General features: G+C 35.3%; 2 protein-coding genes and 2 long non-coding RNA genes across 10 annotated transcripts; 3 read left to right on the plus strand and 1 right to left on the minus strand.

Moving 5' to 3' along the window:
- Positions 1-1,384: 1,384 nt before the first annotated feature.
- On the plus strand, positions 1,385-17,666 carry LOC124443636 (nephrocystin-4-like). Of its 7 annotated transcripts, none has more exons than XR_006947698.1 (36): positions 1,389-1,674; positions 1,976-2,116; positions 2,282-2,348; positions 2,420-2,528; positions 2,698-2,756; positions 2,906-3,058; positions 3,143-3,210; positions 3,330-3,410; positions 3,482-3,556; positions 3,629-3,746; positions 3,879-4,036; positions 4,208-4,408; positions 4,715-4,957; positions 5,153-5,253; positions 5,328-5,585; positions 5,698-5,806; positions 5,914-6,057; positions 6,128-6,226; positions 6,465-6,576; positions 7,026-7,085; positions 7,439-7,577; positions 7,655-7,718; positions 7,951-8,009; positions 8,095-8,262; positions 8,358-8,416; positions 8,505-8,701; positions 8,875-9,031; positions 9,165-9,250; positions 9,324-9,409; positions 9,505-9,564; positions 9,656-9,767; positions 9,841-9,949; positions 10,286-10,404; positions 10,568-10,663; positions 10,910-11,182; positions 17,589-17,666. XR_006947698.1 is itself a non-coding variant. In XM_046994117.1 (35 exons), the coding sequence occupies exons 1-35, from the start codon at positions 1,513-1,515 to the stop codon at positions 11,048-11,050; spliced, it is 4,164 nt and encodes a 1,387-aa protein (XP_046850073.1). In that variant the 5' UTR covers positions 1,388-1,512; the 3' UTR covers positions 11,051-11,303. The 7 variants fall into 7 exon arrangements, 4 of the variants coding, with proteins under 4 accessions (XP_046850073.1, XP_046850072.1, XP_046850074.1 ...); XR_006947699.1 differs by lacking the exon at positions 17,589-17,666 and adding an exon at positions 12,327-12,406; XM_046994117.1 differs by lacking the exon at positions 17,589-17,666 and having other exon boundaries at positions 1,388-1,674; positions 9,330-9,409; positions 10,910-11,303.
- LOC124443649 lies at positions 12,399-13,422 on the minus strand. Its single transcript, XR_006947704.1, has 2 exons — positions 13,156-13,422; positions 12,399-12,797 (listed from the first exon to the last, which is right to left on the minus strand). It is a non-coding gene; the product is annotated as an uncharacterized LOC124443649 (long non-coding RNA).
- A 4,256-nt stretch (positions 17,667-21,922) lies between the features above and the next one.
- Positions 21,923-23,101, plus strand: LOC124444458 (ephrin type-B receptor 3-like). The gene is made up of 3 exons (XM_046995079.1): positions 21,923-22,040; positions 22,489-22,641; positions 22,932-23,101. Exons 1-3 carry the CDS (start codon positions 21,971-21,973, stop codon positions 23,099-23,101), a joined length of 393 nt encoding a protein of 130 aa, XP_046851035.1. The 5' UTR covers positions 21,923-21,970.
- A 92-nt stretch (positions 23,102-23,193) lies between these two features.
- Positions 23,194-23,867, plus strand: LOC124443648. The gene is made up of 2 exons (XR_006947703.1): positions 23,194-23,280; positions 23,404-23,867. It is a non-coding gene; the product is annotated as an uncharacterized LOC124443648 (long non-coding RNA).
- The last annotated feature ends 772 nt before the right edge of the window (positions 23,868-24,639 follow it).

The following is a 24,639-nucleotide window of genomic DNA, read 5'->3' on the forward strand; positions in this document are numbered from 1 at the left end:
ATTAGATTTTTTGGACATTCGGTAATTTGTTCATGTACGAACAATGAAATGACGTGATACAAATACATAATGACAAATACATAATGATATGCATAACAGCATGCAAAAAGATATCATTCACTTCAAGTTTGTGGCACTTATGAATTTGAAGGCGTCATGGTAAAAACTTGTCGCTCGTACGAAACAGGTATAACGTATTCAAAACATTTTTGGATGTTGAAAGCAAAGTTGATGACTTGGAGCCTTAACTGGAGTAGACGACAAGTATCGTTATTTTTCATCTTACTACCAAACAACGCCTTATTTTACTGCTAATGCATTTTAATTGACGTGCTAATAAGCAATCAAGATCGTCAACATCTTTGAATAAACGGAAAAAGAAATGGAGCCTATGGTCTTAAAGAAACTTATTGAAAACATAGAAAAGTACAGTAGAAAACAGTGATTAAATGTTAATGAAGAACAATGCAGGAAATGGTAGAGGAGTGATAAATCACAGAACACAAGAAGAAAGGAAAAGATTAGTTAGTGTTTTCAACCCTACTTGGTAATAGTCGATAATTTGGGCATGATCCTATGAACAGCAAGAGACCTGTACTGATGTTTGTGAAAAAGAACAGTTGATAAGATACCACAAGAAGAGGAGAAAGCAAATCAAGTGAGTTTGAAAGGGATTCCTTAACGAAAACTGCACTGCTAACGTTGAAAGCTATCAATGCAGAATAAATTTAGAAGAAGCTTTTTTCAATGGATACCAACCAATAGATGCTATCACATAATACATTGATTGCAGCTGCTAAAAGAAATTTTAACTGGAAAACTCTTTTAAACATGTATATTGGGTTTCGTTAGCATCCCGGTTTCCATCTAATGTTTAGTATGGTGCAGTATATTCATCACTTTTTCTGATTGACGTCGTGCCAACTCTGCATTGATAGCTTTCGAAAAAAAAATTAGCGCACAGTTTTCGTTGAGAATCGCTTCCCAAATTTATGTAAGTTAGCCTTCCTCTCAGTGCGATATTTCATCAACCATCAAAAATGGGTGAAGGCGTCCTGCTGTTGATCAGTCTATGTTCAAATTGTTCGCTATTTCCATGTAATCTTGAAAATATTAACCAATCTTTTTCTATATCTTCTTGTGTACTTCGATTTTTACTCACACTGTTATTTGTGCTTGCATTGTTCTTCATAAACATTTAATGAACGTATTTTCAACTGTACTTTTATGTGTTTTCATGCTTATAGCAAGAATGTGACGAACGATAACTTAGCATAAGAACAAGGACTAAGGAAAATACACGACAATGCAATGACGGACACGTCTGACACAAAGAAGTACAGCCACTTGACGTAAGTAGAAAATACATCCAAAATAAATTGAAAAGAAAATTCCTTTTACTTTATTTCGTCTAACCCCCAGGAGAACAATGCTTTACTTGAAAAACTCCCGTCTGACGCCGGGTTAAAGTACACGGGTAAAGTAACCCCGGTTACGGCAAATTAATTCAACATGGCCGATGAAAGTGACGAAGAAGAATCTTGGCACAGTTTCTTTAAAAATAATCGTTCTGTGCCGTTACACAAGACTCGACAAGAAAAGGAAGATATTGAAAGTATTCCCTATCGTTTGAAAATTAAATCTGTTGAAGGAATACCAATTCCAAGCACTGTTGTATGTAAAAATAGGATGAATAAACCTTTGTAATTTATTGCATTGTGCGTGTAAACAAACCGTTTAGTGTTATTTTCTTTTATCTCGAGTTTACATTTTTAATCAGAAATTTTAGTATCCTGTTTAATACAATTTTATTGCTGTAGTTTACGTTTATTCCACGCATAAAATTTGAGATAAAAGTATAAACATTTAGGTCTTACCCTGCATTTAAGCATTATGTTTAATTGTTCATACGTATCTATGCTTATGAAACAGCAACTTCAAGATTATTAACTTTCAACAATTTCAATACTTAAAGCGTCATGATTCAGTGGAGTTTCAAGTTCGTGTCACACTTTATGACGCTGCTAACAAGAAATTCTTTGGGAGCACATGGCTTGGCGCTTATCTTCCATGTAAGAAAATTGATGAGAATAAGGGCAAAATATTTTGCAATGAGGTAATGGAAAAATTCATCAGAAAATGCATGCTTATTCAGGATTTAGTTATTTCAAAAATTGTATGAGAATACCATCAAACAGAATCAATTAGCTATTCTTTGGGCTTATAATTTGAGATTCTCATATCCATTTGTCTTCATATTCATCATACACCTTCATTGTAGGCTGTCTATTTTCATTCTCCTCTGAGTGATGTTACTTGCATTGGTGCAGTTGAGTTGATTGCATTGGGTAAGATATCTGATTTTCACAACTTTCATTGTGCCACATAATCTAGCTGTAATAATTTCCTGTGTTTTAAGACGAATCAACTAGAACAACCTTTTCTTGCGGTTGGGGAATTCTGAGAATTTTTGATTCAACCATTTCAATGAAAGATTCCTCAACCACAAATGACATCGCTATTAACAGGTGAGATGCAAGTTATCAAATCATCGGGATAAAGTACTATAGAAAAATTTTTACGTATGCTTTGTGTTTCCATTTCAAAGATGTATGTCTTTTCAAAGTCTTTCACGATGTGATCTTTCCAACGCATGAAATGAAGCCAATAATTGAGCTGTATTCAACACAATTTCAGATTGACGTTTCTGTCTGGAACTGTTCAAGCATTGTTTTACATGAACGAACCATTGGAAGGTACCTTCAGCTCTCTCTCGAAACTTTTTTACTTGATTATCCTTCGAAGATTAGGGATTTGAAAAAGCACTAACTCTCCAAGGATCGTCATGAATTTGATTTGTACACACATATATATACTCATCTTTTTGCTGATTTTTCTCATTCAGAGTTTCCAGGGTTACTGGCAATTCCTGGATGTCAGTTGGTCTATCAACTATCCCGCCATTCAAGTTTAGGTAATGCACTTCATCTGTTTCCTGAAAACGTCTTGATCGGTGGTGACGATATAGTTCCGGGAATTCGAGAAGGACCGCCAGATGGTACATGATTTCAGATTTTTTTCCTAATTCTACACGAATTGAGGTTATTTTCAACGCAATGCATCTTCAATGTTCCATATCTAGCAAACGGTGTCATTGATATCTTACATAAACCTCGTCTTGAGAAGACAATAGCGTTCTTCGTTGACAAGGTGCCCATGATCAATGCTTTGCTAACTTTCTTAATTTAATCCTGCACATAGACGACAGAACGGTCATATCTGATTCCTCTTACTCTTGTGCTCTCTGTTTAACGTCATTATATTTATAGTTGTACGTTGGTCTTCACCCTTCTGTGGAAGATTTTGAAAAGCAACTAACAGATGATCTAAATTCTGACAGAATGTTAAAGGTAGCACGAGCAAGGCTTTCTTTTCTTTGAAACTTTGAATGTAATATTGAAATATTCTGTTACACATACAGCGTAATGTTCAAGAAGGTTGCCCGAGTGTGAAGATCGTTGAAAGAAAATTGCAGGTTCAATTACAACCTCAAAAAGTACCATACAATAAGTTTGGCTCCATAAACATACAATATGTATGCATAAATGAATTGTTCTTCTTCTCTAAGGTTGGTGTACATAACGGATGGACGTTTGTCAGCAAGCCACACAGTATGGTGTTGGACCCAGAGTACACAGGTCAAGTTACGATAGGAAACAGACCAAACTCCATGTCTTCATTGAAAGGTAAGGGTCAATTTCAAAGTAAATTTCGAAAATTAGATAAATTTATTTATTACAACGAAATCGCGAGAGTTATTATATTTTTCATCACATGAACACCAATGACCAAAAATTGATTGTGCGAATTTGTTTCAGGGAACATAACCAGACTGATATTGCGTAGTCGACTTAATCTGTCGGATTTAGTCGCTGACAAGTTGTTTGTTATTGTTTTCCAACTCATCTACGTCATGTCTGAGGAATTTGCAAAACCAGTTCTTGTTGATAACACCGTTGACGTTAAGAAAAAACGGGTACGGAAATCATCACTATTTAACATAAGCCACGTACGTTCAGTGAAGCGTTTGTGACTCTGTCCCCGTGATTCTCTGCAAAGATACTTGTCTTTCTGATCTTTCCAACATGCTATACGTTGCTAAGACAGTAATTGATGCATAGTTCATCTCTGTGTTTCATTTTCCTAGACTTCTTGGAGAAACAACGCGAGTTTGCCTTCGGGAAGTTTAGTACGTTCAAAAACGTTTAATGTTTGCGTTCGGCAAGGAATTTGGGAACCATTCAAGGATGGTAACCCAGAGGAAACTAATGTGACATTGGTCTTACAAGGAGGGCATCACTATCACCCTGGAAATGTGTTCACGTGGTTCGGACCGCAAAGAAAAGAGGTAACATTCAGCCAATTATTATTTTAGTTTTACCAGTACGGAAGAACATGGCGAGGTGGATGAAAGTGCTGCATTTGTCCCATTAACGTTTATAGAGCTGCTTGTTTCATAACACTTTTCAGTGACTTATGAGACACAAAAATCGTACGAAAATGAACAAAACTTATGAATTATTTAAACTAAACACTTCAGTAGCCATAAAATTACAACATTTCTTTGTTCTACAACTTTACTCTTTATGCCATCTTTCTTTTTCAGACATTTAAAGATCTTAACCACCAAATTTATGCCATCTTTCTTTTTCAGACATTTAAAGATACTGTTCGCTTTCGATTCACAGCCAAGAAAAAAACTGAACAAAAGAGGGTAAATTCACGCGCTAGCTCACGAAGGCATTCCACGCGGGAATCCATGGGAACCGCGGAGAGCAATAGTGTTTTTGGTGGACAAAGTTCCCCAGGTGTACCATATAAGGACACAGAATCTCCACACGAAGAAACTATATCGTTTCAGTCAGATTTTCCACCTTATCGACCACCTTCGCAAATCGTAAGGAAATTTTCACTGCTTTCATATGCATCATTACCGCTATGTCGTCTTTTTAAAAAACCTGGGATGCATTTAAATGATAAAAAGATGTTAATTTAAGTCTGAGTATTGCTGACCTACATTCAATTGTCACATATCGATGTTTTAGTATATTATTGTATTTTCTAAAAATTAACTTCTGTTACTTCTCTGTAGCCAACTCAAACGCCAATTTCACAAGATATACTAGTGGATACTCGTGTATCTGGAATTTCCGAACATCATTCTCCTCTGATTCGTCCTCCCTTAGCATCAGGGTATGTGTCAAAAGAGTTGTCTTCATTTCCTTTCTGTGGTTTCTATAGGACATACGTATCTATTGTATATATAGAGCTGCTTTCACGTTATCACGTGCCGGTCATGGACGTTTGACTAGTGCCCAGTTCCAAAAGATTCTTGATCGTCATGGTAATCCACCAATCAACATCGACCCAAGTGTTGTTCGTCAGTATGATTTGAAATACGAACAAACAGACATTCGACATTGTAATGAAATCATTATTCAGTTTTTTGCTTTATCTGCCTGTTTCCATCACACTGTCTTCTTTACATATCAGTTTTATCGATTGCCAGAAGTGAAAACTGAAAGGTAAATGTTGATGAAACTCCTTTCTTTGCGTTACCCATTATAAACGTTATGTTTGCTCATATTTCATTACTTCTTTCAAATGCATCGTTGGAAATTTTCATCGTAATATTAGGTTGGCATTAATTGACGTAGAAAATCAAGCAAAAAACCAGTCATTTCTGCCATGTTTGTTACAAAAATTTGATAGTGACGGAACAATTGATAAAAATCCAGGATTACAGGTAACCAATCCAGCTTTATGTGTTGAGTATTTCTTAAAAAGTTTGTTGAAACTTGAAAGTAATTATCTTGGATAAAGCCATTAAATTTGTATTTTTTTCATATTTAGTTCAAGTATTTTTTCGATCCGTGTGACATGTTGCCGGGGGAGATGTATCAATTATGGAACTACCTTAAAAATCATCGTCTTTACATAGACGTCTGGAATGGTGAATCGCTATTGCTGATTGGATCAACTTCACTGGATTTAAAAGTATAAACGCTTTCAACTGTTTATCTTATATTTCATTTGGTGCGTTCTATCTCATCGTTAATTCTTCCAGCATTTGCTTCGTCAAGGCCAAGAAGCAGTGCAAGCTATGCACGAGCTGGATATTTTATCCACGGACTACTGCGAACACTTGCCCGCCACTGGAGAAGCAGTATGTACAAAATATACCGTACTTCTAAGTCATATGATGGACATGATTCCAAACAATCTACGAAAATATTGAATATTTGTTGTCCATTGACGGAAGTGATGATTATTGAAATGATTATACAATAACTGCCATTTTTCTTATTCCTATCAAACCTTGTTTGTTTGAATGATGATTGTATATTTATAGTTTTCGTTATATGTTGAAGTTCAACACTAAGACTTGTTTTCGTTCCCATTAGACTCGTAACGTTGGTTTGAGGTCAGCTGGATCTGCAATGAAATTTCAAGACAAACTATATTTACGCATTGCGAATATTGGCCATCCAAGTGAAAACAAATCGGAAAAACCTTGTAAGAAGTCCAAGTAAATTCTTTTGTGCGATTTCTTACTTAGCCACCTTTATTCTTTTGGATTATATACACTCTACACATGTTGAGTTTGTATTTTGTTGTGTAGGTATAGTACCGACACTCTACACATGTTGAGTTTGTATATTGTTGTGTAGGTATAGTACCGACACTCTACACATGTTGAGTTTGTATTTTGTTGTGTAGGTATAGTACCGACACTCTACACATGTTGAGTTTGTATATTGTTGTTTTTGTATAGTACCGACACTCTACACATGTTGAGTTTGTATATTGTTGTGTAGGTATAGTACCGACACTCTACACATGTTGAGTTTGTATTTTGTTGTGTAGGTATAGTACCGACACTCTACACATGTTGAGTTTGTATTTTGTTGTGTAGGTATAGTACCGACACTCTACACATGTTGAGTTTGTATATTGTTGTGTAGGTATAGTACCGAGAAAACAGCGTTATGTTGTCAAAGCAGACATCAATGAAGGGCAGTACGGTAGGTACACTTCAAACACTGTTTTTCGACGACAATCAAAGCTTTAACAAATACATTTGATTGTGGCTGAAGCGAAAACTTTTTTTAATCGCTGCTGATGTCCATCACCTATTGGTGGCTTTAACGTTACGTCACAGCAGCCATGGTGGTTGAATTTGACAAATGATTTTTCTTGTTTACAATTAAAATTTCAACCAACATGGCGAATGTCTCCTGGCCTTTTGACTGCTTGGGAAGTGGTTGCAATCCACCGAGATGTCAAATTTTTTTCCTTGTCGTAGAAGACTTATGTTGGGCTTCGATGAATTTCAACTGACTAATGTGCCATGTGTTTCGAACTTAACTATGTTTAGCGTTTCCCACGCGATCGAAAGCAAAGCTTATGAAAGAATGTGATCGAGAGTTGGCGAGAGTTTTGTTGTCTAGAGATGCAAACAAGAAAGGTACATCAGACGGAAGACCAATCAAGGAATCAGATGCCGTAAGACAAAGGTTGTTTAGTGTATATATGCACGAGGGGTGATGTATGTACAATTTCACTTATGGATTGTTCAACTTTTTTTTTACAGAAAGCTGGAGAGAATGCAGGCAATAAGAAAAACACAAAAAGGACTGCCTTTCACTACAACCCACGTAACGTTTGCTATAACACGTCCTTACTTTCACAAATTAAAAAATTCTTTGCTATAACACGTCCTTACTTTCACAAATTAAAAAATTCTTTTTGCACACATTGTATGATGGAGTTTTAGCCTGTTGGACTTTTCGCTGTTTTACTTTAGTTGATTTACCTAAATGTTGATTGAACTATTAGATCAAACTAATGATGAAAAACTAAAAGATTTTTCTCTTATTTATCATCTAGCTCATCAAGGAAGAAAAAGTTCAACGAGCAAGGGATTTGAAAACAGTTCAAATGTATCGGTAAACCGACGACGTATACATATGCATGACAACGTATATTTTCATCTATAAGTGAGATGATTATGTTCATTGAAATACGTTGTAGACAAAAATGGAAAAAGGAAGGCATCATGGAGCTACTTTCAAGGAATATAACAACAACACATACTATATATCCAAGTTTTGGTCAAGCTGTGTTTTTTGAATTTGTTCTGAAGAACCCGTACGCATCGGAGTCAACAGTTATCGTACAGTGTGATGACAATGAACTAATGTTAGTTCATAAGAATGGATGATTTCACATTTGCTTTGCATGAGCTTGATGATGCTTTTAGCCAAGACATGACTAACTCGTCTCCGTTTCTCCAGGGTAGTTTCGAATACCCAAGAATGGAAAGAATACAAGAAGCTGACTCAAACTTCAACCAGTAAGCATGAGTAAATTTACGTTTCATTTTCATAATAATATCTCAACATGAAGTCTCAAGAAATGTTTGTCAAAATCATTTATCTCAGACATCGAAGAAGACATGTTTAATCTGGCCACTGAAAGTGGCTACCCCGAGATTTTTATGCGTTCGCAAGAAACCGTAAACATACCATTCAAATATCAAAGCTTCAAGTCAACCAGTGAACAAGCGTCATCTATTTTACACGCCAAAGATGAAAATGGACGTGTTGTCAAAAAAAAGGAACTTTCTTACAACATTAAGGTAAAAGCAAATGATACAATAACCAAGTTTTATTTCGCGTTTCCAAACTCACAATTCTTGTAAAGTCCTTTTCTTTAACTTCCTTTTCAATTCAACGTACTTCACTCAACCATCATCTTTTTTATTTCTCTTTTCAAAAGACTAATTTAAATTTTCACTAACTTTGTTTTCAGGTCGTATTTGAAACACCACAGCAACAACGTCTAGCGATTCTTTCACTTAAAGTCGAATTGCAGCCACTTGCCGTTGATCAGACCTTTAGATTTAACAGTCCAGAACAAACATACTTTAAGAAAACCATTCGACTACCACATTGGCATGCATTAGCAGGCATGTGATTGCCAAAATAACGACGTATTGACTGCCACAATAATAATAATATCAATGTCAACATCATTTGCGACCACAATACGTTCATAAAAAACGTCAAATTTTACGTTTGCAAATAAATTGTAAATTTTAGATGAGCCCCTTCGTGATGGTGAAGTACCAAGAGAGATGCATGTTCGCTGCAGTGACATCAATGTGATTTGTAATACAACTTCTAATGTACGTTACAAAATACATTTACTGTTGTAATTCTTCCATAGACAAGTTATAGTCTAATTATTCTTTTTCGTAGGGCAGGGATCAACCACAAGATATCTTTTTGAAAGTTCCATGTGGAGCTTCACCATCTGTGAGAAGATTTTTTTTATTTGTTTACACGTAAGTTAATTTAATGGTGCCCAATTGCTAGAGTTTACTAAGAACGATTCCAAGTTGGAGTAGAATTTAGTGGGAGTTTTTCGTTGCATTTTCAGAGACCGATTTCACATCAAACCCAAGCAAACATGGCAACTCTACGTTCATTCTTTGCAAAGGTATCCTTCTCCATAAAACAATTAATAATAAAGGAGTTAAATGTTGATTTTATCCATAAAAGGTACATATAACATGGAAATTTTATTTTAGGCTAGATATAAGTTCTACACAAGGACAGAGCAGTCGCTTATCTTGTGTACTTCGCGGTACACATTCATCACGACTTGTTCAATGTTTTTCTTCACTACCAGCGGAACTCCAGGTGGAACTTCTTTTATTTATTCTCTGACGTATGTTATGACTTATGGCAATGTGATTTTTACCTTTTGTGTTAGGTTGAACCATCTGATCCCTTCATGTTAATGGCAAATGGAGTTCAAGAAGTTAGCTTAAATTTTACACCTTGCACGCCCGGATTGAAGCAGATAATCGTGAACGTTGTTGGTAATTTTTTCTTTGAATATTTTCTATATTGTGTACCTCGTTATTTTGTTTTTACATGATTCTTCCATTGGTGAGATATCCCAACCTTTACGCTGAATAGCAATAAGTATGTTTTCATCACAATCATGGTACAACACCTTCCTTTAGTGTAAAATAGCAATATGTTTTCACCACTGTCATGATGCAATACTATCCTTCAGTGTTGACTAGCAATGCGCTTTCATCACTATCATGGTGCAACATCATCCTTCAGTGCTAACTAGCATTGCATTTTCACCACTGTCATGGTGCAACACCATTCTACAGTGTTATTAAAGCATTAGGTTTATCTTCCAGACACAGAATTTAGCCAATTGCTTCGATCATGGTTAGTCTGTGCTACATCTCGTCCACCAGTTATTTCAAAGACCTTCGATATAAACGTTGAACTGGGCGGAGGAAAGGGATCTCGTAAGGTAAAAATTACATCTCATGCCTTTTTTCTTATTATACGTATATCTGACTATAGTCTATCAAATGGTCCCACTAAACCTTTGCTGAGCATATATGAGCATCTAAGGCTGGCAAAGATCTATAGCTGATGAGATCATTTTGATCAATAGTTCTTTCACATTGTAGAGGATTCAGTTCATCAACCCGTATCAAGTTGGTAAAACGTTTTATTTAAAATGCAACCTCGATAATGTACTTCATCTAGAAAACACTACACTAAATGTAAGTCAATATGTATTTCTTTTAAAAGATTATTCTTCATTCCATCCTTTATTTCCAATGAGTTTTTCGGCTACACGTTTTATCACTTATTTGTTATAATTTCTGTAGAAATTGAGCACCAATTTAGATCCCGTTTCATGTAATTTTATATATTCAGTATTATTTTTACTTCCTTGCCTAAAATCTTCTTTGTTACATGAAAGATGACACAAAGATATTTAGCTTTAGGCTTTTTATATTTTTCAGCTTGGTCCAGGTGAGGCTCAGAGTATTAGTTTACGGTTTCAACCCCGACAATCAGCTGCTCAACTTAAAATTCTCGTGTTTGTTTACGATGGTGACGGAAAAAACGAGGAAACGTTCCTACTCAATGTGATTTACCGTTGACGATTACAAATCGATATGATATCGGTAAAGATTCATAGCAAAGCTATTTACAAGCATTAAAAATCACAGGTTTACAACGCTTGTGAAGACGTCCACACAGAAGACACACGAATAATAAAAACATATATTGAGGTATTGGGCTTATTTGTTCTTAAAGCAATCGCAGAATTTGGATTACAAAACAGTGATTAACAGTCATTATATGTCCTTGATTTGTTCAAAAACCCAAAATCCCAATAAAGATTAACAACTACCAGTCGTTATTACAGTCAGGGGGGATTTATATTGATTGTATTTATAGCACTGACGGTAAAATCTTCATGATCATCAAAATATTTCTTTAACATGACAGTTGAATTTGGTTTTCGATTTCAGCCAGCGCCAATCACCTTAATTCCACCTTAGTTTTCACTTCTGTCGATTGCAACTTCACAATTTCGTGAAAATGTCTTTCCTTTTAAAGAAATTGCAACATTTTTACCGAAGTGAACCCAATGCCTGAATTCGTTCAGTTACAGAGTTATTCACAAAGCTTTGTTGTGATTTGTTAATTTAAAAAAACACGTGGTATTATTGGTCAATTCAAAACAGGAAGATAGGCGTTTTTCAAAGAGTTTCGACGAGGAACTCCGTAGATCGATTGATAAACGTGCGCCAATGTGTTGATGAAATTACACGCGACTGTAAAAAATAGCGACAACAAAAAGGATTACGGTGATGATCAACATGATGGAGAATTAGCTAAGGACTGTCGGACTTAGAACTCGCGACAAGGGAATTTCGTAAAATAATTAGAGAGTTTGAGCGTAGCTGTAAGACTACACTATCGCAAAAAAGACTATGTTGTTTTATGAGAGAAAATTAACACAGCAGTGGATAGAGCTTATTTTTTGTGTTGTTTAAATTGCGCTTGTAGTGAATATCATAAATTTTTGAGAAAACACAACAATAAAAACAGTGCATTTTTAGAACCATTGTAATGTGTTCGAACAATTTCTTCGCTAAATTTGAACAGGAGAGCAGAATTCTATTAACTGCGAAATAAATTTAGTGTTATGTAATAACTGAAAATAACGTTATCTGTATATGTCCTAAGCCTTGTCACATCATTAATATTAAATGAAAGTCGTCTGAATGAAAAAAAAAAACCCCGAAGTTTTAGACAAATAACGATGTATATATTTATTGTATAGCTGTATATTTTGTAAAATTTAAACCTATCGTTTAGCTCTATTGTTATTTCATTGCAATGTGATTTATGTAATTGTATTTATAGGCACGCCCCCTCGTGTAAATTGAATTCAGTTCACGAGGCCAAAGTGTCAAAATAAAGACTTTCATTCATTCATTCAAAAATAGATTTGATCGTTTTGTTTAATGCCTAGTACACAAATCAGACATTTCGTACAGAAATGATCTCTACAATATTTGTACACTTACTTCTGCTATGATTCCGATGCAATTCCGATCTTCTTACCCTGCTTTTATTATCACAACAGTAAATTTAAACATATTGAACTATTAGGCGTACTTGTATTTAAAGTGTGTCCGTTTGATATAACTAATCAGCAATACTCCTCTTGTATAGATGTGTACAACGAAGCATATCAAAAGGATATAAAAGGTTCCCCAGTGAAAGCAATTTATAATAAAAAACCCTACAAAATACCAACCTTCAAGTATATTCTTGATTAGATCTTTTGCTCTAAGGGGCCCTCATTAATTTGGACAACCACCAAAAACCTACCTATAACAAATGGATAAAATTTTAAGTTAAAAATCCTCTCATTAACTGCCATTGTCATAGCACGAGAAGTTAGGTATATGTACGTTATGCGTACCTATTTCATGATTGCGTGTATTATAATGTGGTTTTATTTCCACTTCTGACAAAAGCGAATGATTTCCGCTGTAAAACGATAGGAGGCGACGACGCATATGTAAAGCAAATTAGAAGCAAGACTATCAAGAAGATAGTAGAAGAATGTATGATGGAAGTCACTTCATTAATATGAGCTGTACTTCATTAATTGATTGGGCTTTTTAACTTGAAATTTCGTACTTTTCGTAAATGGAAATGTCCATTATATAAATACACAGGTCACCTTAGGTCACCTTTCTCCGCTGTGTCCTAATCGGGTAGCGGGTCTTTGCCGGAGACCCAGTTCTATCAGACTTCTCCAGGCTGCTCTGTCCTGGGTATCCTCTTCTTTGACACCACATAGCTGCATGTCTCTCCTGATGGTATCCTTCCACCGATGCTTTGGGCGTCCTCGTTTCCGTCTCCCCTCCACTTGCATCTCATAAACTCTCCGAATGTCTACATCTTCTTCACGCCGGCACACATGTCCGAACCACTGCAGTCTTTTTCTTCTCATCAAATTCCAGTATACTCATGACATTCCTTCTTCTCTTATGCTTTCATTTGTTCTGAGCTCCTCCAGGCTGACTCCAAGACAATAGCGTAGCATTCTCATCTCGCATACACTGATCTTCTCTGCTAGGTAATCTGTAACAGGCCATGTTTCATTCCCATACAGAAGCACTGGGCGTATCACCGTTTTGTAGATGAGGATCTTCAGTTTCTTCGGCATCTTCTTATCGCAGAGCACTCCTGTTAACTCCCTCCATTTATTCCATGCCCGGCTAATCCGTAGTTCAACCTCAGTCTTGCAACCGCCATCCTGATGGATGGTGGTCCCGAGGTACTTAAATGTCTCGCACTTTGGTAGATCTTTATTTCCGGGTCCAGCATATTCTCAGCATAAATACACAGGTACGTATAGAATATAATAACGCCTATTGTGGTGGATTTGTGCTTCATTGCAGTTAGTAAGTATTGCTGCTTGTCTGCCAAAAAATGTTGTGATCGCTTGTTCTTTCCTACAAACACACATTGAACATTAAAATAGACCTATTATGTAAAGGATTTTCGGTACCAGTGTTGATCTTTGATACATGGTTGTGAATTTTCGCAATAATTATTGTTTTTATTCAATAATACACTTTGTAACGGTGTGGCATACTTCCTATTTATTTTAGCCAATACATATAACATGCATGTTTGTGGTTTTAGACTGATATGTATGGTTTAGTTTTTCCTAATGCTACGAATTAGTAATCTTTTTTGGTCCAACATCACGGCAAGCGACACAAGGAAATGAATATTTCGACGAACATTTTACTTAAATAAGTTGAATTAGCTTACGCAGTTAAACTACCGGTGGTCTATTTAGAAAATAATCGAAATTGACAAATTGGCAAAGGACAGGATTAGTCAATTTAAATAAAACCGACTTCATGACGCGTAGCTGGAATAAAAAAAAGTCGCTCGTTATTCCAGCCACGCGTCAATTCTGTCCTTTGCCGACAAAAAGATTACGTGTTTAATCTGTCTCTGTTTTCAGTGTCATCTCTAAAAATAGGGATGACATTGACCTTTTGTAACATTATAAATATAGCATGATTTGGAGGTTCTCATTTAGCAGACGTTGACACCTGACGAGTAGTCTGCCTAAATGCATAGTGTCTCTTTCTAGCTGTAAATAACGGTTTCTTTGAATTGTTGAGTTAGTGTTCTGGTTAAAACAGTTCTTTTAAGAACTATTACATTGTTATTATCACCATTCACCATGGTATTTGCTATTTTGAAATCCATCTTTAACAATGACTTTATAATGTCAAACAGTACATTCTCTTGAAATAAATATTTCGGCTAAGTCCTATTATTTCAGGTATTTTGTCGCATGATATCGTAAAAGCAAAGATAAGGCTGTTGTTGCCTTATCTCTTTATTGAATTTATCAAAAGGAAATGCACGATGAAGTTCAGAGGAAGCTCTATCGACAATGGTTTGTTTAAGACATATCATGTTTAAGCGTAAGAATTATATAACTTTAATATATGACTTTTCGGTATAGATTTGAGCTTTACCCAGTAAGCAATAATCTTCAGATATGGTTGTGAGGTATAATAATTGCTGTATAGTTAAAACTGCTTAGTCATTAAACGAAGGGTCAGCGTATTTCATCAATAACGTGATGTCAAAATTGGATACTTTAGAGCGCGTTTGAAGAACTAAATAAACTCATGACACTTTAAAAAAAGTTGAAAAGTTTGCAGTGGAAAGTATGTTGTGTTAAACAAATCTGACAAAAAGCATTAATCCACAATTTTGATTATTTTCTAAATAGACCACCGGTAGTTTAACTGCGTAAGCTAATTCGACCTTTTTAAGTAAAATGCTCGTCGAAATATTCATTTCCTTGTGTCGCTTGCCGTGATGTTGGACCAAAAAGATTACTAATTCGTAGCATAAGGAAAAACTAAACCATACCTATCAGTCTAAAACCACAAACATACATGTTATATGTATTCGCCAAAATAAATAGGAAGTATGCCACACCGTTACAAAGTGTATTATTGAATAAAAACAATAATTATTGCGAAAATTCACAACCATGTATCAAAGATCAACACTGGTACCGAAAATCCTTTACATAATAGGTCTATTTTAATGTTCAATGTGTGTTTGTAGGAAAGAACAAGCGATCACAACATTTTTGGCAGACAAGCAGCAATACTTACCTACTGCAATGAAGCACAAATCCGGCACAATAGGAGTTATTATATTCTATACGTACCTGTGTATTTATATAATGGACATTTCTATTTACGAAAAGTACGAAATTTCAAGTTAAAAAGCCCAATCAATTAATGAAGTACAGCTCATATTAATGAAGTGACTTCCATCACACATTCTTCGACTATCTTGATAGTCTTGCTTCTAATTTACTTTACATATGCGTCGTCGCCTCCTATCGTTCTACAGCGGAAATCATTCGCTTTTGTCAGAAGTGGAAATAGAACAACATAATAATACACGTAATAATGAAATAGGTACGCATAACGTACATATACCTAACTTCTCGTGCTGTGACAATGGCAGTTAATGAGAGGATTTTTAACATAAAATTTTTATCCATTTGTTGTAGGTAAGTTTTCTGGTGGTTGTCCAAATTAATGAGGGCCCCTTAGAGCAAAAGCTCTAACAAGAATATACTTGAAGATTGGTATTTTGTAGGGTTTTTTATTATAAATTGCTTTTCACTGGGGAACCTTTTATATCCTTTTGATATATAAAAAATGCCGCTCGTTGTTTCAGCTACGCGTCATGGAGTCGATATTAATTAAATTAACTAATCCTGTCCTTTGCCGACAAAAGGATTACGTGTTTAATCTGTCTCTGTTTTAAGTGTCATCTCTAAAAAGGGATGACATTGACCTTTGTAACATTATAAATATAGCATGATTTGGAGGTTCTCATTTAGCAGACGTTGACACCTGACGAGTAGTCTGCCTAAATGCATAGTGTCTCTCTCTAGCTGTAAATAACGGTTCCTTTGAATTGTTGGGTTAGTGTTCTGGTTAAAACAGTTCTTTTAAGAAATATTACATTGTTATTATCACCATTCACCATGGTATTTGCTATTTTGAAATCCATCTTTAAGTTTGTCACCACGACAAAGTCTCTGTTTCATTAATTAAAGTCATTGTTGTTATTTTATTTCAGTGGATTAGCAACTAACCTCGTCGTGTTAAAGAGAAAATCTGACACGGAATTCGAATAACAAGCAAGCCAGCGCCAATCACCTTAATTCCACCTTAGTTTTCACTTCTGTCGATTGCAACTTCACAATTTCGTGAAAATGTCTTTCCTTTTAAAGAAATTGCAACATTTTTACCGAAGTGAACCCAATGCCTGAATTCGTTCAGTTACGGAGTTATTCACAAAGCTTTGTTGTGATTTGTTAATTTAAAAAAACACGTGGTATTATTGGTTAATTCAAAACAGGAAGATAGGCGTTTTTCAAAGAGTTTCGACGAGGAACTCCGTAGATCGATTGATAAACGTGCTCCAATGTGTTGATGAAATTACACGCGACTGTAAAAAATAGCGACAACAAAAAGGATTACGGTGATGATCAACATGATGGAGAATTAGCTAAGGACTGTCGGACTTAGAACTCGCGACAAGGGAATTTCGTAAAAATAATTAGAGAGTTTGAGCGTAGCTGTAAGACTACACTATCGCAAAAAAGACTATGTTGTTTTATGAGAGAAAATTAACACAGCAGTGGATAGAGCTTATTTTTTGTGTTGTTTAAATTGCGCTTGTAGTGAATATCATAAATTTTTGAGAAAACACAACAATAAAAACAGTGCATTTTTAGAACCATTGTAATGTGTTCGAACAATTTCTTCGCTAAATTTGAACAGGAGAGCAGAATTCTATTAACTGCGAAATAAATTTAGTGTTATGTAATAACTGAAAATAACGTTATCTGTATATGTCCTAAGCCTTGTCACATCATTAATATTAAATGAAAGTCGTCTGAATGAAAAAAAAACCCCGAAGTTTTAGACAAATAACGATGTATATATTTATTGTATAGCTGTATATTTTGTAAAATTTAAACCTATCGTTTAGCTCTATTGTTATTTCATTGCAATGTGATTTATGTAATTGTATTTATAGGCACGCCCCTCGTGTAAATTGAATTCAGTTCACGAGGCCAAAGTGTCAAAATAAAGACTTTCATTCATTCATTCAAAATAGATTTGATCGTTTTGTTTAATGCCTAGTACACAAATCAGACATTTCGTACAGAAATGATCTCTACAATATTTGTACACTTACTTCTGCTATGATTCCGATGCAATTCCGATCTTCTTACCCTGCTTTTATTATCACAACAGTAAATTTAAACATATTGAACTATTAGGCGTACTTGTATTTAAAGTGTGTCCGTTTGATATAACTAATCAGCAATACTCCTCTTGTATAGATGTGTACAACGAAGCATATCAAAAGGATATAAAAGGTTCCCCAGTGAAAGCAATTTATAATAAAAAACCCTACAAAATACCAACCTTCAAGTATATTCTTGATTAGATCTTTTGCTCTAAGGGGCCCTCATTAATTTGGACAACCACCAAAAACCTACCTATAACAAATGGATAAAAATTTTAAGTTAAAAATCCTCTCATTAACTGCCATTGTCATAGCACGAGAAGTTAGGTATATGTACGTTATGCGTACCTATTTCATGATTGCGTGTATTATAATGTGGTTTTATTTCCACTTCTGACAAAAGCGAATGATTTCCGCTGTAAAACGATAGGAGGCGACGACGCATATGTAAAGCAAATTAGAAGCAAGACTATCAAGAAGATAGTAGAAGAATGTATGATGGAAGTCACTTCATTAATATGAGCTGTACTTCATTAATTGATTGGGCTTTTTAACTTGAAATTTCGTACTTTTCGTAAATGGAAATGTCCATTATATAAATACACAGGTCACCTTAGGTCACCTTTCTCCGCTGTGTCCTAATCGGGTAGCGGGTCTTTGCCGGAGACCCAGTTCTATCAGACTTCTCCAGGCTGCTCTGTCCTGGGTATCCTCTTCTTTGACACCACATAGCTGCATGTCTCTCCTGATGGTATCCTTCCACCGATGCTTTGGGCGTCCTCGTTTCCGTCTCCCCTCCACTTGCATCTCATAAACTCTCCGAATGTCTACATCTTCTTCACGCCGGCACACATGTCCGAACCACTGCAGTCTTTTTCTTCTCATCAAATTCCAGTATACTCATGACATTCGCTTCTTCTCTTATGCTTTCATTTGTTCTGAGCTCCTCCAGGCTGACTCCAAGACAATAGCGTAGCATTCTCATCTCGCATACACTGATCTTCTCTGCTAGGTAATCTGTAACAGGCCATGTTTCATTCCCATACAGAAGCACTGGGCGTATCACCGTTTTGTAGATGAGGATCTTCAGTTTCTTCGGCATCTTCTTATCGCAGAGCACTCCCGTTAACTCCCTCCATTTATTCCATGCCCGGCTAATCCGTAGTTCAACCTCAGTCTTGCAACCGCCATCCTGATGGATGGTGGTCCCGAGGTACTTAAATGTCTCGCACTTTGGTAGATCTTTATTTCCGGGTCCAGCATATTCTCAGCATAAATACACAGGTACGTATAGAATATAATAACGCCTATTGTGGTGGATTTGTGCTTCATTGCAGTTAGTAAGTATTGCTGCTTGTCTGCCAAAAATGTTGTGATCGCTTGTTCTTTCCTACAAACACACATTGAACATTAAAATAGACCTATTATGTAAAGGATTTTAGGTACCACTGTTGATCTTTGATACATGGTTGTGAATTTTCGCAATAATTATTGTTTTTATTCAATAATACACTTTGTAACGGTGTGGCATACTTCCTATTTATTTTAGCCAATACATATAACATGTATGTTTGTGGTTTTAGACTGATATGTATGGTTTAGTTTTTCCTAATGCTACGAATTAGTAATCTTTTTGGTCCAACATCACGGCAAGCGACACAAGGAAATGAATATTTCGACGAACATTTTACTTAAATAAGTTGAATTAGCTTACGCAGTTAAACTACCGGTGGTCTATTTAGAAAATAATCGAAATTGACAAATTGGCAAAGGACAGGATTAGTCAATTTAAATAAAACCGACTTCATGACGCGTAGCTGGAATAAAAAAAAGTCGCTCGTTATTCCAGCCACGCGTCAATCCTGTCCTTTGCCGACAAAAAGATTACGTGTTTAATCTGTCTCTGTTTTCAGTGTCATCTCTAAAAATAGGGATGACATTGACCTTTTGTAACATTATAAATATAGCATGATTTGGAGGTTCTCATTTAGCAGACGTTGACACCTGACGAGTAGTCTGCCTAAATGCATAGTGTCTCTTTCTAGCTGTAAATAACGGTTTCTTTGAATTGTTGAGTTAGTGTTCTGGTTAAAACAGTTCTTTTAAGAACTATTACATTGTTATTATCACCATTCACCATGGTATTTGCTATTTTGAAATCCATCTTTAACAATGACTTTATAATGTCAAACAGTGCATTCTCTTGAAATAAATATTTCGGCTAAGTCCTATTATTTCAGGTATTTTGTCGCATGATATCGTAAAAGCAAAGATAAGGCTGTTGTTGCCTTATCTCTTTATTAATTTATCAAAGGAAATGCACGATGAAGTTCAGAGGAAGCTCTATCGACAATGGTTTGTTTAAGACATATCATGTTTAAGCGTAAGAATTATATAACTTTAATATATGACTTTTCGGTATAGATTTGAGCTTTACCCAGTAAGCAATAATCTTCAGATATGGTTGTGAGGTATAATAATTGCTGTATAGTTAAAACTGCTTAGTCATTAAACGAAGGGTCAGCGTATTTCATCAATAACGTGATGTCAAAATTGGATACTTTAGAGCGCGTTTGAAGAACTAAATAAACTCATGACACTTTAAAAAAAGTTGAAAAGTTTGCGGTGGAAAGTATGTTGTGTTAAACAAATCTGACAAAAAGCATTAATCCACAATTTTGATTATTTTCTAAATAGACCACCGGTAGTTTAACTGCGTAAGCTAATTCGACCTTTTTAAGTAAAATGCTCGTCGAAATATTCATTTCCTTGTGTCGCTTGCCGTGATGTTGGACCAAAAAGATTACTAATTCGTAGCATAAGGAAAAACTAAACCATACCTATCAGTCTAAAACCACAAACATACATGTTATATGTATTCGCCAAAATAAATAGGAAGTATGCCACACCGTTACAAAGTGTATTATTGAATAAAAACAATAATTATTGCGAAAATTCACAACCATGTATCAAAGATCAACACTGGTACCGAAAATCCTTTACATAATAGGTCTATTTTAATGTTCAATGTGTGTTTGTAGGAAAGAACAAGCGATCACAACATTTTTGGCAGACAAGCAGCAATACTTACCTACTGCAATGAAGCACAAATCCGGCACAATAGGAGTTATTATATTCTATACGTACCTGTGTATTTATATAATGGACATTTCTATTTACGAAAAGTACGAAATTTCAAGTTAAAAAGCCCAATCAATTAATGAAGTACAGCTCATATTAATGAAGTGACTTCCATCACACATTCTTCGACTATCTTGATAGTCTTGCTTCTAATTTACTTTACATATGCGTCGTCGCCTCCTATCGTTCTACAGCGGAAATCATTCGCTTTTGTCAGAAGTGGAAATAGAACAACATAATAATACACGTAATAATGAAATAGGTACGCATAACGTACATATACCTAACTTCTCGTGCTGTGACAATGGCAGTTAATGAGAGGATTTTTAACATAAAATTTTTATCCATTTGTTGTAGGTAAGTTTTCTGGTGGTTGTCCAAATTAATGAGGGCCCCTTAGAGCAAAAGCTCTAACAAGAATATACTTGAAGATTGGTATTTTGTAGGGTTTTTTATTATAAATTGCTTTTCACTGGGGAACCTTTTATATCCTTTTGATATATAAAAAAAATGCCGCTCGTTGTTTCAGCTACGCGTCATGGAGTCGATATTAATTAAATTAACTAATCCTGTCCTTTGCCGACAAAAGGATTACGTGTTTAATCTGTCTCTGTTTTAAGTGTCATCTCTAAAAATAGGGATGACATTGACCTTTTTGTAACATTATAAATATAGCATGATTTGGAGGTTCTCATTTAGCAGACGTTGACACCTGACGAGTAGTCTGCCTAAATGCATAGTGTCTCTCTCTAGCTGTAAATAACGGTTCCTTTGAATTGTTGGGTTAGTGTTCTGGTTAAAACAGTTCTTTTAAGAAATATTACATTGTTATTATCACCATTCACCATGGTATTTGCTATTTTGAAATCCATCTTTAAGTTTGTCACCACGACAAAGTCTCTGTTTCATTAATTAAAGTCATTGTTGTTATTTTATTTCAGTGGATTAGCAACTAACCTCGTCGTGTTAAAGAGAAATCTGACACGGAATTCGAATAACAAGCAAGTTTACACTTGTCATAAGAAATGTCGCTTCGTGTATTGTACAGTTTATGCTTGTGGACGTTATATATTCAACAACTACAAGCTGGTGAAAGTAAGTTTGTAACCATCTAAGTAATTAAGAGGGGAAATCGTCATTATTTGTGTAATTAAAGGAATAATACCAGTTTTATTCTTTTTAAATATCCGATAGATTTTGTTTTTCTCTCTATGACCCATGTTTGGCGTAGAAAAGTTCACGGACCGGTCAACCCCCCTGGCGGGGATTAATACTGGCTGGTATACAAATGTTGTTTGTTGTTTGTTGTTTGTCTATGACCCATGTTTATAATAACCTACAGGTAGTTTTTGTCAATATAGCTAAAACTCCTAATAGTAATAATATTTTAATAATGGAAACCTGCGTCTCACTTAGCCCCAATTCACACTTAAGAAGAAGGCCAGCCAAAGTTATCTTAGTTATCTTAGGGAAAAAGTAGGAGGGGGGGGGGCACACTCACCAGGGTACCGCACTCTTTATGTTGTGTTATATGTTTTTCCAGAATGCGAAAAGAACACTTACAAAGACAAAGCTGGAAATGAAAGATGCTTGCCATGCCCAAAAAATTCCATAAGCAATGATAATCAGCAAGGCTGCTCATGTGAAGAAAATCATTTTCGATTTATTGGAGAAAATTACACTAGTCCCTGTTACGGTAAGTGGTCAGTTCTTATTGTTTTCTACATTGAACAGTTTGTTGCAGACGATTTGAATATATTTTGACAATGAATAAATTGGAGCAACTGAAAAATTTGAAAGGCAATTTTACTTTTACCAGAAATTTAAGCTGGACAAGCAATTTTGTGCATTCACCTTGAAAATGAAACAAACTTAGCTAAAGTTTGAACTTAGTTATATATTTTCATATAATTATGTCTAACTTAAGTGCCCAATGTGTTTCTTAAGTCCACCTCCATCTCAATAATATTTTATTTTTTGACATAGGAATCCCAACATCTGTAAATGAACTCCAATATAAAGATAAAGATCACGGGTCAGTCACGTTGCTATGGAAACCTCCTACTTTGTACGAATCTCTAAGTAGCAAGATCGTGATTTATGAAGTGGATTGTTTCGAGTGTTCATCGAGCAGGAAGTCTGCCCTTGTGTATTAAGGCGTGTGATCCCAGTGTAAGATTTATACCGTCAAAAACCGACATCGAAAGTGAGAATGTCACCATTAAAGATCTGAAATCGAACACTGAATACGAGTTCGTAATTTATTCCAAGAATGAGTATAATGTGAATATAAGTCGTTCTCATTGGGCTCGCGCTTCCAAGAAACTGAAAACAGGTTTGTTGTACGTCTTACTTAGAATGAAAAATTTGATCAAGATGTATAATAAAACTCCCGCATCGATTTGAACAATATGTATGATCAACCTTTTCTCTTTTGTGTTTAATAAAAAACTTACAGATCAACGGGTTGCACCGAAATCAAGTGACGTACCAGTTGTTGTAGTTGTTGTATCAACCATTGGTTTTCTCATGGTGGTAGCAGTTATCATTATTGTGGTGATTGTTTTTTATCCTCGCGACGCCCACTAGCATCGCTGCTGACTCCGGCATCCTGACCAGTTTGACTATCGTTCACCACAATTTCAATGCACAACACCATACTACCCTCGAAGGATTCGAACCTCACACCTCAATCTGAGAAACCTGACCACTTGCACTCGACCACTGATTGCGTTGAAGAATCTTCGTAAATTTAGTCTATTTATATATTCTGTTAAGTAAACATTCAATGAAACAAACTAATAAACCATAAACTTTTTTCAAGAATCTAAGAGGTAAATCACAAAGCATTTAGTTGTAAAGAAATAATATTTTATTGTCAGTTTTGTCATTCGCACAACAACATTACATTAATAGTTTCTAGCCATTGGATTTATTTTCTTGTGGTATCTTATCAACTGTACTTTTTCACAAACATCAGTAAAGGTCTCTTGCTTTTCATAGGATTATGCCCAAATTATCGACTATTATCAAGTAGGGTTGAAAACACTAACCAATCTTTTCATTTCTTCTTGTGTTCTGTGATTTATCACTCCTCTACCATTTCCTGCATTGTTCTTCATTAACATTTAATCACTGTTTTCTATTATTATCAAGTAGGGTTGAAATCATTAACCATTTGTTTAACGTAAATTTAACTGTAATTTTCAAAACTTTTTAACAAGTCTCTTCACGATCATTGACCACATTTCTTCTTCGTTGCACTCACAGATGTTGACGATCTCTATTTTTGGTCAACACGTTCAAATACATCGGCAATAAAATGAGAGACATCTTTTCGTAATGAGCAGATTAACGATAAATGTTGTCTATTCTAGTTAAGACACCAACTTTGCTTTGCACAACCACAAACTTTTTAAATCTGCCTTTTTGAAGTCTTGTTGAACTTCGTACTATTTTCATAACAAGATATTTCAGCAATTTATTTGAAAACGATTTTCCAGTTCAAATTTCTTTTAGCACCTGCTATATCAACATTTATTGATGCAACTTCACAAAAATAGCAGTTGTAAATTCTCTAATTGCCTTACGAACATTTCAAAGTAATCCACTCGATCATGTAGGCACCATGGGTTCTTTGTCGAGATGTTGAAGTGCATTGTTTAGAAATACCGTAAATGTTTCTCAAGTCGTA

This window comes from Xenia sp. Carnegie-2017, unplaced genomic scaffold (assembly GCF_021976095.1).
Source record: "Xenia sp. Carnegie-2017 unplaced genomic scaffold, XeniaSp_v1 HiC_scaffold_21, whole genome shotgun sequence".
In the NCBI taxonomy this organism is placed as follows: domain Eukaryota; kingdom Metazoa; phylum Cnidaria; class Anthozoa; order Malacalcyonacea; family Xeniidae; genus Xenia; species Xenia sp. Carnegie-2017.